This window comes from Gnatocerus cornutus, chromosome 1, assembly GCF_029298725.1.
Source record: "Gnatocerus cornutus isolate USDA-ARS CGAHR chromosome 1, icGnaCorn1.1, whole genome shotgun sequence".
NCBI lineage: Eukaryota > Metazoa > Arthropoda > Insecta > Coleoptera > Tenebrionidae > Gnatocerus > Gnatocerus cornutus.
The window spans coordinates 9984457-10000000 of NC_142233.1; the positions used below are offsets into that span (position 1 = coordinate 9984457).

The 15544-nt window shown below is 34.6% G+C and overlaps 2 protein-coding genes across 7 annotated transcripts in view; both read left to right on the forward strand.

The window, feature by feature from the left end:
• Positions 1–1243, forward strand: part of Eaat1 (Excitatory amino acid transporter 1) — a 43468-nt gene extending 42225 nt beyond the window's left edge. The window contains exon 8 of the mRNA XM_088042505.1: positions 321–1243. Within this exon, the coding sequence (XP_087898631.1) occupies positions 321–480 (160 nt within the window). The 3' untranslated portion in view covers positions 481–1243. The remainder of the gene's footprint in view (positions 1–320) is intronic.
• A 5956-nt stretch (positions 1244–7199) lies between these two features.
• The window catches only part of LOC148180249 (sodium/potassium/calcium exchanger Nckx30C-like), a 104087-nt gene continuing 95742 nt past the window's right edge, over positions 7200–15544 (forward strand). For 5 of the 6 annotated variants that reach the window (XM_088032849.1, XM_088032840.1, XM_088032857.1 and 2 more), the window contains exon 1: positions 7201–8033. In XM_088032849.1, coding sequence (XP_087888975.1) covers positions 7296–8033 — 738 coding nt within the window. In that variant the 5' untranslated portion in view covers positions 7201–7295. Of the gene's footprint in view, positions 8034–15544 lie in introns of all 6 variants that reach the window. The other variant, XM_088032877.1, reaches the window with a different exon arrangement.

Consider the following 15544-nt stretch of genomic DNA (forward strand, 5'->3'; position numbering starts at 1 on the left):
TCAATCGAAGACATGACTCGTATTATCAATTAAAGATAACTTCTATTTGACATTTGATTGCATTATTCACGTTTTTAGTATTAAAAAAAATGGTTTCGAAACTGGCGGTCATTGACACATCAACTCTAACTGAATATAAAACATTTTATTATTGTGCTGTGACCTTCTTCTCTTCAGGTGATCTACGCGCGTTAGCGATGAACTCTTTGTATTAGTTATTGTAACATCTTCTGGTACCAACAACCGCATTGTTGTTAGGTTTTATAGTTTTCTTTTGGTAAATTTTAAGAAAATTTGTCTAACTTTCTATTCCGTTACAGGGACCGTTTCCGTACAACCGTCAACGTCATGTGTGACTGTATCGGTGCTCGTCTTGTGGACATCTTAAGTGTGGGAGAATTAGACAAACACCCTGAAACTGACAGGTTAAACGCTGACCCTCAAGAATTGATCGAAATGTCAAAAGACATCAACAACTAGCCGCAACAACTGTCGGTCTAGCACACAACACTCCGTTTTTTCTTTTTTTGTTTTAATTTATGTGAGACAAGGCATGTCGCAAAATCATTAAATCGCCACGAAAGACCACCATTTGACAATAATACAATAGAAAACATTGCGATTTGTGACTTTGGACATCTGTTTATGGTAACTTCCAACACTGTGTTGATATCTTCAGTGTACATATCATGTCATAATAGTCGATGTCGTTTAGAGCCATAACTGTGTCAGTAGTAGACTTTGTTGTTGATTCAAATATTTAAATGTTATTGCGGCTGTTTGACGTTCGTTGGGATTATTTATTACGTTTGTTCTTCTCTGTTCAAGTTTAGGGACCAATTTTTATTTAAACGACGATCAAATCGGTTAAGTTTAACTTAAATGTATAAATAGCTCCAAGTATGTTAATTACAAGTAATTCAAGTTTAGATAAGTTTTAGCTAATGGGTCGACTTGTTAAATATATGTTAGTTTATTATAAATTCTATCGTATAAGTACGTTGTTGTGTAACTTATCCGTAGTGAATGATAAAATTTGTGAAATTCCCGCGAGTTTCACAAGTTTCCATCAAATTTGAAGACAATAACTGCCGTTACATTGTAATTTATATGTAAGTAATGTAAACAGAGGTGCCATACATTCTATCTGAGCGTAGTACCGATGTTTCGGGACGATATTGAGGTACTTTTAGCTTAATTTTTCAATTTATAATTTTGTTTTGATAATACATGTGTAGAATAACTTGTTGATTTATTTCAACCATTCCAATTGCTGATGTCACAGAACTGTCACAACATATCCGATGGGATCTAAAACTACAATTTAACAACATAATTGCGTAAAAAACAATAATCTCTTGACAAGTCCCTCTTCTTATACAGTAGAACTCAATTGTAGCGATATTGAAGGGGTCAACGTGCAATTAATTTTATAAATGAACTCAATTATTCTAGACTAAAGAACTTGCTCAGCTCTAAAGTTAAAAGTTCTTGAACCCCTCTTATAAAATGTAATTAATAAAATTTGAATTTAAGACCAAAATTTAAAAACTTGATAATCCGATATCATTATTATTTTACTTTAAAATAATAAAGAATGTTATAGCTTTTAATCTCTACTGATCATTGTCTAAACCCAAAACGGGACTTGTCGGTGAAAAAGACGTTTTGTCATGAAAGACCTATTGAAATAATTTTGTGATCTTGTGATGACAAGTCAGTCTAAAAACTCTAAAAGTCAATCCTTAGTTTTAAATCGACCGAAAGAAGTATATCTATTGTAAGTTCGTTGAAACTTGTCCTCGACTGCAGATTTTAGAAATGACAGGTTTCTTCTTTTTCTTCTTCTTCCATTCTGATTGTTGAGCGACCATTTTAGACGTATTTCTATATAAACCTTATGATGGTTTGTCTAAAATTAGAGCTAACTAAGTTAACCTTTACGATATTTGATAATTCTTTCAAAAAAATAATTTTTTAGGTGACTTAAACTGATAATGAAATTTTTAGGCCTTAAAAGCGGCCTAAAAGTGAGTCTTTTCTGGCCGCAAACATTTTCGGCCGATCTATGGTGGCGCCATCTATCCATAGTTTTGCATATTACGTCAAGATACCGATATTACCCTCAATTTTATAATTATTTGGGTAAAATCAAATCGACAAACTGCTGTAAAGTGCAACAAAGACGTGTTGAATTACTGAAAATGAACATGTCTAGCAGTGCTCCTGCAACAACATTAAAAAACACATTAAACCTAATTCATACAAATTGTGAAGCTACACGTGCTGAAACTGCAAATGTAAATAAGGAAAATATGAACTTTTCTGAAGGATTCATAAATATTTACAATTATTCAGTTGTTATAATTGATTAAATCAATAAATCATAAATAAAAATTAATTAACTTGTAAATTTAATGATGTCGCCTAAAAAATCTTGTGTGTAACACGGCCAAAAAGTGACATTTTGCCCTCGCCATCTTTCTGGCCTCGGCTAGCGCCTCGGCCATTAAAAAAAAAAGAACCACTTTTTGGCCTTGGTACACAAATAGCTAATTCTAGGTCTATGAAATTTCTAAAAAGAAATTTGTAAGCATTTTTAACGCATTTTGCTGACCCGAAAAAAGTGTACAGAGTGAGCTCATTGTAGTAGATTTTCGTCTAATTTAAAACCAAAAACAAGCATTTGGTTGCCAGACTTTTGAAAATTATTGAATAATTTTGCTTATCTTACATAGAGAATGTCCGGAAAGTCGCGCACCACGCAGATCGTCAAATACTACTTCTCAGCAGTCTGAGGACTATTTGAGGTTAATGGAATACAATAAGATATTCCGAAAAAATAAAATAGGTCTGCTAGAACCATCAGTCTAGTCCTACCTTCTGTCATCTTCATCCAAAAGAAGGTACAGAAAGATTGGGACAATTTGATTTCTGTTATCTTGCTGCTGTGATAAAAATAAGACACTCAAAAGGAATATTTGACGTTTGGTCAAATAACTAGATTATTACAAAACACGGTCTCCTCCATAAAAAGCTAGACTTTCGTCTATCCGGCCTCGCGCGTGGGAGTGAATTTGACGCTAGGGGCGCTGACATACGGTGCATGTGCAGTTGCATAACTTGGTTAAAATTTAAACTTTTAAACAAAGAAAATATTCCTTAGTACGTGCTTTTAATCCAAATAAATGGTAAACTCAAGTAAGTACGTAACTGATCAAAAGAACGGATGGGTGATCCCATTAAGCCAGATATCCGGATATCTGGCATGTGTCAAACACAAAGATTGGCCCCACGCGCGAGGCCGGATAGACGAAAGTCTAGCTTTTTATGGAGGAGGCCGTGTTACAAAATCAGTCAGTTGCAAAGACTTTATTATCTTATAGCGGCGATTTCTCTCACCATAACTTTACAGAGCTGTAAGCTTCAGAATGTACGTGAAAGAGAAATTTTTTGTTAAGGAATATCATTTTCACTTTCATACTGTAGCGTACAGAGTAACATAGCTACAGTACACAGTTTTTGCTTAGAGAATAACACAATTAATTTATGGAGGCTACAGTTCTGCAATGTTGCCATTTTCCTAATTTTCTTTTGGTCCTCCTGCGAAAACAGAGAGTCTGGCATTTTTTTTTAACATTTTTTTGGTACTCTAGGGGACCACCCAATTACCCTCTTTCAAGGTGGTGCGCCACTTTCCGGACAAAAAGACTGGGGACTTTCCCACAAAGATACTTGATCTGAATGTACACTCTTTGAACTGCATTGTCTTCAAATGCAGGGTAAAAATTCCAGTGTTTATTGTTATTTACGGTGTTGATGATTGTGGATAATAACAATGTAAAAAAATTTCTGGAAGAATTTGCTTTATTTGATCTTAAATTTTTGTAATTTTTCTTAAAAATGGAACGGCAACGTGGCTAGAAATTAGTCTGTTACTATGAATGCAGGCAACTATAAATTTTGTCAAAATCTGTCACCTCACTAAAAATTTGATTCAAATGATGGATTTTTATTCAAATAATGAATACCCAGGACATGTGCTTGGTTTTGGAGGCATCAGATAACAGATCTGTGGTAGCTGCTCGCCTATACCATGAGCGATAGCCCAATCGACTGCGTCAGCCAGTTTCAGAAGTCTTTTGTCGCTGGACGCAGATTCCACACATGGAAAAGCAGATTCTTGCCGCTTAACGCAACGATCCAAAATTAGCACACGAAACTCGGGTCGGCAGTTAGATGTGCATATTTCTTTAGTGAGCAAGCTGCTTAAAAGTGTCAAAATTGACATTATTTGACAATGTTCGTTAAGGTTTCGAATGTATCTAAGCAATTCAAGTAGAACTCATAAGATAGGTTAGGATATGGGTTTTGCAATGTTGTCGCATTGAACAAAATTAAAGTGCTTAAAAATTTTTTTTTTAAGTATTTACGGGCACCACTGGGTTCCCTCTACTGCGCTCTGAATTCGGAATTCGCTAATTTTGAAACACCTGTACATAGATAGACCTTTAGATAGATTTTTAGATTAATTCTAAACCCAAATCTAATAATTCTTTTATAGGTTCTTCAGAATCTTTTGATTCTTAAGATCGTCCAATCACTTTGCTTGTATGCTTAGAATGAACTGAGCTTATTCAAATTTAATTATAAAACAAATATTGATTACATACAATGTATTTGAGTGCAAAATTGTTTTTGCATTTGCGAACACAAACTTTAATAGAGCGTTAATCGTTTGCATCCATTGCTACAATATACATAGAACTTCTAAATCTAATGAGATGTGTGCAAATGTTGGCATATCTACTGTTTAATGAGTTTAATGAGAAATTCTCCATCTAAATCTGGGTTGAATGTCGTTGCTACGTTACCAGCAACAATTTTCCATAAATTGCACGTAAATGCGCTGTGAATGATTAACTTTAAATGCTTGCAACTTGAATACTATAAACGCCTGAACATTGTGCGATACGGTAATCAACTCAGATTATAATGGCAAATTTCCCATTAAAAAGTAGTGCGAGCGTTCTGGGATACCTGTATACAGGTTGTCTGGAAAGTGGCGCACCACTTTAAAAGGGGCTAATTGGGTGAACCCCCAGAGTACCAAAAAAATGTTAAAAAAAATTCCACACTCTCTGTTTTCGCATTAGGACCAAAATAAAATTAGAGTTCTGAGACATCCTGTATAAAGAGTTTAGAGAATCTAAGGACATCAAAATATGTAGATTCAAAAAGATCTAAAATAAATTCAAAGTACATGTTTGTACAATAGAGAAAAAATTAATTCAAACTCCAAGCAGAATCCTAGGAAAACCTACAGAGAATTTAGAGATTTTAAAGAATATTCAGGTGTCCGAAAAATGGCGCACCTCCTTGAAAGGGGGTAATTGGGTGGTCCCTCAGAGTACCAAAAAAATGTTTAAAAAAATTTCGGCCTGGAGGATCAAAAGATAATTAGGAAAATGCCAACACTACTGAACTGTTGTCCCAATAATTTAAATTTCTAGTATTTAAAGCCATAGTAACGTTGCTGTTGTATTGTTGGCGTTAGTCAGGTCGGCTCATAAACGAATAATGTAATTATAATTTTATGTGAACGATGCCACGCAGATCGACATTGTTTGTTCAAAAATTTTGTTAACAGTTTTCAGCCATTTTTTGCAAGATTTTTTTGATTTTTTGCATCATGTCTTTGCGCAAAGTGTCCATCAGGTACCAAATTCATTTGAACGTGAAATTATTGCACAAAAATCTTTAATTTTGGCATTAAACTTTTACTGTTCAATTCTTCATATCTCGAAAAATTGAAGACATGGATTTTCTTTTATATTTTTCCGGTGATCTATGGCTTTGTCCGATGATACAGTATGGCGGTGGTGCGCGACTTTCCGGACACCTGTATGTAGTTTTTATCTGAGTTAAAAAGTTTTTAGCACATACCTATCGAGAAAATTAAAACAAGACACGACGGCGTTACGTCGGTATTACTTTTATTACACTTTTATTTTATACATTTGCCGTCGTACATTAGTATTTTATTTTAGTGCCATAAAATTGTAGCTATTAATATACAATTTCGGTACTGTAGCGTCACAATTTTTTTGCAGAAAAGCGTCTCATTTGTTCACCTTCAGATACTTTTTTTTCCAAAGACCCCATATAAAAGTGGCATTTTTCACACGGTTAAATGGCTCCGACAGTTGATATTTTTGTCCATCCATTTCCGAGAGTAAAAGTGATATAAATATATACATAATAAATATAACATACTTATGTCAGCAACGGCTTAACCCAATAATTTTTACAATGATGATGTCGTTTTACCGTAAATCATCTAAGTATTTGAGCTTAAAAGTCAAGAGTTACTTGGTTAATCTCTAATATAAGATTTCCTTTTATAATTGCACTTTGGTAGACTTTTGATGAGTTTTGTTTTTTTTTTTCAAAGATTCACATTAGACATTAGTTCATGTAAGACAGAATCTGTGGTTTACGGGTCCTTTACGAGTTCTGGGACACCTGTATATGTAGAAACGGTAAAATGCTAGACCTTTGACATCTAACAACAAATACTAAAGCTTTGATTGTAATGATTTCTGTTTAGCAGTTTACTTCAAAATTGAAAATATTGATGTAAATAAAACTTAAAATAATAATTTTATACAAATTTCATTACATATCTCTCAAATTATTAAAATCAAATTACACAAAATCGTTCCAATTTTCTAGAACTCTTTGTTTCAAAATTCGGTTTGATTTCTCCCGTACAGATGGCATCGTATTCCAACTACTTCAAAAATCCAACTTGTTGGATTTAATTGCGATAATCTCTTTGACCCAATGGTTAGATTTATTAGTAATGATAAAACATCACATAGTGGATTGGTTTTATTGAAAAATTGATATAAATTTTAAGATGTTATAAGAGACAACAATTGCTTATATGTTCGTTATAAAAAAAACAGTCATGTATCAATACCTAATGTTAACAAGACCGGTGAAATAAAAAAATAGCAACTTCCAAGAGAAGTAGGTAGTAAAGTTTCTCGCGGTCAACATCAAAGCAAAAGTTATAGTATTCGGAGCGTGTAAAAAGTGCTTCCTCCATTCCGTCCCGGTTTGGCGTCGTCGTCGACGTCGCGTCCACCCCTCGGTGCGTGTTGTTCGTGCGCCGGGTGGTGCAGTGCAGAGTGCGCACTCCTCTCCTTTTATCGAGCGGTTGGTTAGTCCGCGCCCGGCCTCGCTGTGGCAATGACCTCGTCGACGACGCTCCCGCTGTCGTTGCCACAATGACCATCTGGCGCGTCGCGCTGTTCTGCGTGGTGCTGCTGCTCGCGCTGGACGCCGCCGCAGCCACCACCGCCGACGACCTCCCGGAGGACAACGTGACGCTGTCGTCGCCGTCGCCGTCGTCGACGCCCGCTGGCGAGCACAAGCAGCAGGACCCCCTCTTTCCCCGGGACCTCTTCACCGTGGAGCAGAGGCGCAACGGCGCCATCGTCTTGCACATCCTCGGCGTCGTGTACATGTTTGTCGCACTAGCCATCGTCTGCGATGAGTTTTTCGTGCCGGCGCTGGACGTCATCATCGAGAAGCTGGCGATCCAGGACGACGTCGCCGGGGCCACCTTCATGGCCGCCGGTGGTTCGGCACCGGAGCTCTTTACTAGCGTTATCGGCGTGTTTGTGTCGTTCGACGACGTCGGCATTGGCACCATCGTCGGCTCAGCGGTCTTCAACATTCTCTTCGTGATCGGAATGTGCGCGATTTTCTCCAAAACCGTGCTCACACTGACCTGGTGGCCGCTCTTCAGAGACTGCTTCTTCTACTCGCTTAGCCTCATCACGCTCATCATCTTCTTCAAAGACAACCACATCTATTGGTACGAGGCGCTAGTGCTCTTCTCTTTCTACATCCTCTACGTCAGCTTCATGAAATGGAACCAGCCGATGGAGCGGCTGGCCAAGAAGCTCATCTACAAGAACAAAGTGACAAGGGTCAGAAGCACGGACCAGCTCATGCCTACGGTACGCCACTTTTACCATTTTACACGCCAAAGAAACGCATTCTCCTTCTTCCTCATCTTTCTGTTAATTAAACGCATTCCCTGTGGTACTACACTCTTAGATGCCATAATACCAATAAAGGACAAAACGTCAAGCTCAAACGTGCCAACAATAAGAACATTCGCTTCGTTCAAATCGACCTGAAATAAAAAATATCGTACACGTTTGCCATATCGACTTAATTTTTCATAAAATTGAACAGAAAAAAGAAACAAAACGTACTTGCGTGCCAGTTTACATTTATTATTAAAATGTATACTTCATTCTTATCTTTACTTTTCCGTTTCTCCACTTTCTGATTTTTGTCTTGCTCGTATCGACTTGCAAAGCTACCGATTTATTCGTGTTGCTTCGTTTAAGCAGAAAGTTTTGACGTTGCCGTGCTTACCTGCCAGCATCATAATGTGGCAATAAAACTCGTAATTTAACACCAAATATCATTTTCAAATTCAAAAGTTTAACTTACTACCAGTTTTTATTGTAGTAGGTTTAAATTCAAATTCAAAGATATAAATATGTAAAAGGAGCGAAACCGCATAAAGAGCACGCTTCAAATGTCTTATTCCTTTGCAGTTTAGCCTGGCAATCGTGCCAGGTGCTGTTGATGCCCCAGCTACTTTAGTCGTGGTAAAACACAATTATTGTAATAAAACTGTATCAATTACAGTAAGATTGAGTAAATAATTAATCCTTAAAGACAATTATGAAAGAAGTTTTTCCAGAAGCTATCAATTTATATGGAAAAATGGTGGATGCGCCGGGCCAACATGTTGTAATTCAATACGGTTAAGTTTAACAATGTGTTTTGTGATAATTTCAATACACTACCATTAGCCCTGAATTTTTACTGAGCAACTGTATTGATTGACAATAATTGATATTGCTTACAAATGAATATTTCATAGCTAATGCTTTTTACAAGTTAGATTGAAGCTTCTGTATCTCGATGATTTTTTTCCCCAGTCTTATAATTTATTGATTAAACTAACTGAACTAACTAAAAATGACGCCGACGCAAAGTGTAAACAATTCCCGTTTCTCATACACTATCTTTCATTTTGTCAGAAACCGCCTTCAAACCACCCCCTGACGTAATTGCCCACTCCAAAAATAGCCACCCTTGCCACCACCACCACCTAAAAATAATTCCACGTGTCTGGTTGTAATAGATGACTGATCATAGCGCACGTGAAACCGCCTCATAAATAATTTAGGTAGGAAATGACCGACCTGCGTCGACTTTCGCGCCCAATTTAGCGACATGAAAAAATCAAAACTTTGGAAACAGATTAGCCGACATTGAAATGTATCACGACGAATTATGAGGAATCGTTTTAATACCGAAGATAAGCCTTCGAGAAAAGCGAGCTCCCGAGGGAATACGAGGAAGGTCGCGTAGCGTGCTAAACAATCTCGGATGAAAAATGGATGAGAAAAGTTGCATGGGTGGTAAGGTGGGGTTTTATCTGCATTTTCGGACATGTCAGGAGGGAAATAAAAAGGAGAATTTAAGAAAATATGTAAGAACGACTTCCGCGGACTTGTCACGGAGATGAAGGATAATAAATGTCTAGCGAGTTGATAATTTGTTTTGTATGGTCAGTTTGTTGGGTTTTGTAACAAAGTCGCATTGAAAGCCACCGAAAGCCACAAGAAGAAACGTAGTTTAACGATTAATGAGAACTTTAATGACCTATAAAACTGGAATAGTCCCTACGCTACAAGCTGCCAACACAAACTTATCGGTTATTTGTTCAACGCCACCCTCTTGTGATTCACGGAGAAAGCTGATATGCGAATAAACTTGTCCATCGAGGTACGTCAACATCTTGACAACGAATTCAGCTTCAGTTTTTATCAACACTTTCGAATGTCTGTTCGTCTCAAACATCGAACAGCTTTCACAGTTTGTTGAATTATTTAAAAGCAAATACTCCATCATTGTTATGTTTCATTCTGGAATGTCAAATATTCAACTTATTAATTTTTACAATGGTTATTTATAGTATAAGCGCCAAAACGACGAGCTTTTACTATGAGGTTTTCGCGGGAGTACTGTGCAAGATTTTGATACTACTTTTTCTACATTTTTTTTTAGTAGTAATATAATAGTAATGTTATTAAATGTATGTTGGCATTAACTTTGTAACTAAGCGCATTAAAACTATGTCAAGGCCGAAAAAGAATTAGTTGCAAGTGAAATTGATGTGAGTGGTAAATCGTGACTATGGGTTCAGTCTTTTGTTTTCCAGAACATACTAGATGCTATTTTTTCAATGTTAGACGAATGCGATAATATTAAAAATTAATCAATAAATAATACGATCAAGGAGTTTATGCCACAATACATCGAATAGACGGCGTCTAAGCAGTCTTTGAAATTTCTAAATGTGTTGCTCTGCCTGTTATATCAAAGCGTCTCTTTGACAGTTTCCGGTTAAACATCAATTGTCTCTATAAACAACAGGACACGGAAAAAATTCAAGGACTGTTTGTTGTTAAGTTATTATTACATAAAGAGCACACACATAATTTTTATGTACGGTCAACTACTGAAATTTCACAATTACAAGAAAATCAATTTTCGACAAACTATACTTTCCTACTGTTCGTATTTTTTCTACACCGCCCGACAAAAGTATCTTTTCGTCGATAAAATTAATGGTTATTTTTATTACAACAAAAATTGTTTTCGTTCATAATTAATACCACCAAGACAAGACAATCAATAAACTTTTAGTGCGGCTTCGACAACATCTGATAAAGTTATAGTCATTAGAACGGCTCGAATTTAACCCAAACTTTTGTTGTAAAAAGTTTGCAGTTTTGCAACACGTAATCTTTTTATAAATATGCAGTTCGACTATCTAACTGACAAACTTATAACGCCTTCTTTGCAGCTGAATAAGTAAAGTGAAACACCCTAAAACATTTTTTTATTTTACTTCAATGAAACTTTAGTAGTTTCGAGAACGTAACGCTTTATACATTCCATAATAATTTTGGTGAAAATTCAATAATAACGCATTTTTTCTACTTTGCTTTAACAATACTTTTATTGTGAAACTCAAACGCACAAACAACTTTTTTGGTTATGTTGGCTATGTTACTATGCAGACACTCAAACGTTGAATCAAAATTTCAATGAATATAGTTAATAATAACTTGCCAATTTGAATATTTCTGTCGATGTACACCCTTTTATGATCATTATCATTATCACAAAAATATGGATTTAGGAAAAATGAACCAGAAGAAAGACAAACGTTGTACTAGCTAATTTTGCAAAATTAAGCAGAAATAGTGATTTATTTGAGTCGAAATTTTGTTAAACCAATCTCATTACATCTATTTAGTCACCAACCGAACTTGTCAAAAATCCCTAATCGAAAATAATTTCTTTCAAATGCATTTTTTAATTTATTTACAATGCAAAGTAGAAAAAATAGTATATTACACTCATTTCATAAGACGACTTGTAGCACTCATTCTATTTGACAAAACTCATTCGTGCTACAATATTAGTATTAATTATATTAGAGTAATACTATAAAGTACCTACTATAAAGGCTGTTTTTGAAATACACTACCACAAATTAAACACGGTTTTTGGCAGCCTTAAGAAATCAACAATTACGTTGTTTTGTTTGGTAGTGTATTTCAAAAACACCCTGCATGTTGGTTCATCTTTAAAATAAAAATTAACAAAATTTTCATTACGAATCTTATAGACAGTGAAACCTCTAAATTTGAATATTCTATCACAAAAACTACCCAAGATACTATTACATCTACTATTATCTACTGTAATAGATAAATTTTGGACATTTTTCATTCATCAAAAATTTCTCTTTTTAATTCCAAAATTCTTTAATAATTTTGTACACTTATTTAAAATATTAGGAGCAGTAAAAGCTTTAAATTTGAATGTTATAATATAAAAATCACCTGCTGAGTTACGAATTTTAATAAAATACTTGACATTTTTCGTTCGTTCTTGAAATAAAAATTTCTAAAATTTCTCCTTTCTGTTCTAAAATTTTATAATTCACTACAACTAAGTAATCTGTTAAAGTGAGTAAGTAAGTTTTCTCTTGCGTATACTAAAAAAATATACTCTAAATTTTTTTTCAAGGCAGCAGTTATAGAAATTTTATTGGTGGAATATATTATCGTAACGAATTAAATACATTTTCATACGAAAAATATATTATTGACGATACTTAGGATTACGATATAATTCAAAATGGCGGCCAATTTCAAGTTTTGTAAAAGTATGACCATTTTATTATTTTTTTTATTTAGAGTTAAAATAAAGCTAAACAGCTTTATGTTCATTTCTTTAAAGGAGATTGTGAGATAAGGTTTCGCTTATATTTTTGTAAATTGCCTATCCTTATAGCAATGTGTCATTTTCTCCTTATTTGGCTTATAAACTCGGTTTGATGGGTTAATACCGTATTAATTTAAATAAAGAACATCTAAAAAAAAATTTCTAAAGTCAGAACCGACCTTGGATTGTAAAATATATTTTTCATAATTCTATGTTTGAATGTGTCAACTAGGGAATTGAAATTCGGTTTTTACTGCAAATCTACCTTTCCAAAACCATTTTACGGTCCGTGTTTACCTTTGGCACTTCATACGCGCAGACAAAGTTGTGTTTCGAATTATATCAACTTTGAAATTTCGGGCAAAAAATTTAAAAATTTTACGTTTTTGATTCGATTTTGTGAAAAAAGCCACAATAACATTAAATCTTAAGAATAACTCTCAAATTAAGAAATTACTCCTACTAAAAAAACAATCCATCATTAATCAAATTCCATTCGGAGATTCGGAAGGGCATGAAAAAAATAAAATTCAAATTCCCATAATATTTCACTGTGTTTAGCAATTCACGGAATATCTGATACATCATTCGAATGTTTAGAATTAATAGTAACAACAAAGTACTCATCATTTATTTTGAATCGCCAACTTTAAAGTCAAATTGTGTCAAATTGGAGCTTTCCGTCAAATTTGAGGAAGATTTTATCACAAAACATAATTACTAAAGAAACACGATGACATTTTGATGGCGCACAAAACTTCAAATATACACATTGTTCAAAAATTGTTAGCGTAAGCAACACGTTATACACATCATAAACAACTTCACTAGAAATACAGGCTGTCACAGAAAGAAAGGGCTTATGGAACAAAAAATATTCGGGTTAAGATGAAAAAACTGTAGCCAATCCGGAAACTGAACAGAATTTGAAAATCGGTAACTATGGACACATACTGTCATCCATTGGTCAGATAAACATTACACTCTTGTTCCTTAGGAAATTGGGATGGTTTTTCACTCCATTTCTCGAATATGCTCTATTAAGGGATTTGTTGTAAATTTTTATCTGTTCTCGAATGCTATTAAACTTAGTTAATTTTTGTTTTGAAATTTACCATCTGTATTGCAGTAGACACCCGCTCTTGCTCTCTGGGGCGCGAGTTCTAGAACTTCCTATATATCTTTAATGAAACAAAGACGCCAAATGCCAAATAATAATAATCAGATTTCATAAATTTATAAAACTCTTAACAGGACTAAAACCGTGGTGTTAAATGTTTTGATCAGACAGTATAGATACAATCGATTAGTCTTTAATGTTGAAGACTAAACCCAGATTAATCTCAATTTGTCTTGCACTCTGTCTTTGTCTTTGACTGCTATCTGCTATAATTTTAGTTTTCCAGCATTGTTACAGTTCGACTTTGAACTTGATTGTTCTTAAATCGTTCAAATATAAACTACAATATAAAAAATAACATAGGAAAAGGATTGCGGAATAATAAGAGTTTTTGGAACTCACTAATGGAGATAGATAGAAACGTGCTTTCCACTTAAAAAGTTCACGATATTTATTTCAGGCTTTCATTTTAATTGGACCCATTCCAAACCACTAAAAGACTAATTGTCTTAAAAAACAAACCTAATTACAAACTAGTAAAACGATAAAAGCCCATTTATTCAAAGAGCATTTATTTTATATGAACATATATTACCTCTGTGCATACCAATCCGTGACGTCACACATATTTCACAAAATGGAACAAACTTATCGCTTTCTGAATACCAGCACAAAACAAATTGACCTTTGAAGCTAACCCTGAAATGGCACAGTGAAAAGAATCGATGAGATTCCTGAAAAGCCTCGGTAATTGATGGATAAGAATCGAGAAGATTAGACATAAAGTAAAAATTGATCAGAGCCAGAAACACGCCAACCAATAAATAACAATTTAAAATAAAGAAAACTTGGGAAAAACGTCTGTTTCCGTTAAAAATACCAATAAAAGCGGTCCAAGTAACTGAAATGCTGAAAATAAATTATCATTGACCTGAATGAGAATCGATACGGTTGGTTGAAGAGTAAACACAAGTGGATGCAATTCGATATCCACGGCGATAATAACTGGATTTAAAGACGACGGTTCTGGTAAAATTTTTTGCATTAGAAAATAAGCATAAGACAATAGAATTGAGTCGTTATAAAACAATTAAGATTTCGACAAAGTATTCGCTAGTTAATAAATTAGAGGCGAAAAGCACAACGAGGGAAAGAAATAATGTCGCAGGTGGACACGTTCCCACATTATTGTCTAATAATTTCGGGGATCAAACTTTTGGGTTCTAGAAGAGTACGCATTTATTGTTGGAAATAACGATAATGTGTACTGTTGACCTAGAAAACTTTTTTTGGGACATAATAACCTATTTAACCCGGCGCATCTACCATATTCAACCACATCGTTGAATTGACAGTAAATGTATTGGTCAGGTCTGTAATAACCTATAACTTCTATAGCTAATATTTACGGGTATATTGAAGCGGTTTAACTGATCCGTTCTCGGCTTTGACATAGTTTTGACATCCAGCGCTTTAGCTTAATTACTATAACTACAAAATTTTGTTTTATTACAAAGTGTTTATAAATGTTTCTAGCATCAAGCGTGGCTATGAAATGTCAAAGAAATTTGCCGTTCATTGTAAATATGAGTTTAGATTTTTCAAGTGACATTTGCAGTTAACCTCAATGATAGGGCAAAGTTAATTTTGAAAAAAAACTGTTCTAGTCATGGTTTGAAACCTAAAAATCAAAGACTTGGACAGAAAATCGTAACTGAAACTTCGTTGACGTGAGTGACATTTGTAGTTAAACATTGTTATGTTCACTATGACAACAAAGCGGCAAAATAGTGCATGGCAGGAATTCTGAAGCCGCCCTTGATGCTAGAAACATTTATAAACACATCGTATAATAAAAACACCATAATAACAAAAAAGCAGAATAATAAAATCATAGTACTCTCGCTAAAAGGTCATAGCAAAAGCTCGGTTATGTCGTCGAGCCGCAGTACCACTAGTTTCATTATAATGTTTTTTTGAAAATTTGCAAAGGAGAGTGGACTGATAGCAATGAACTGT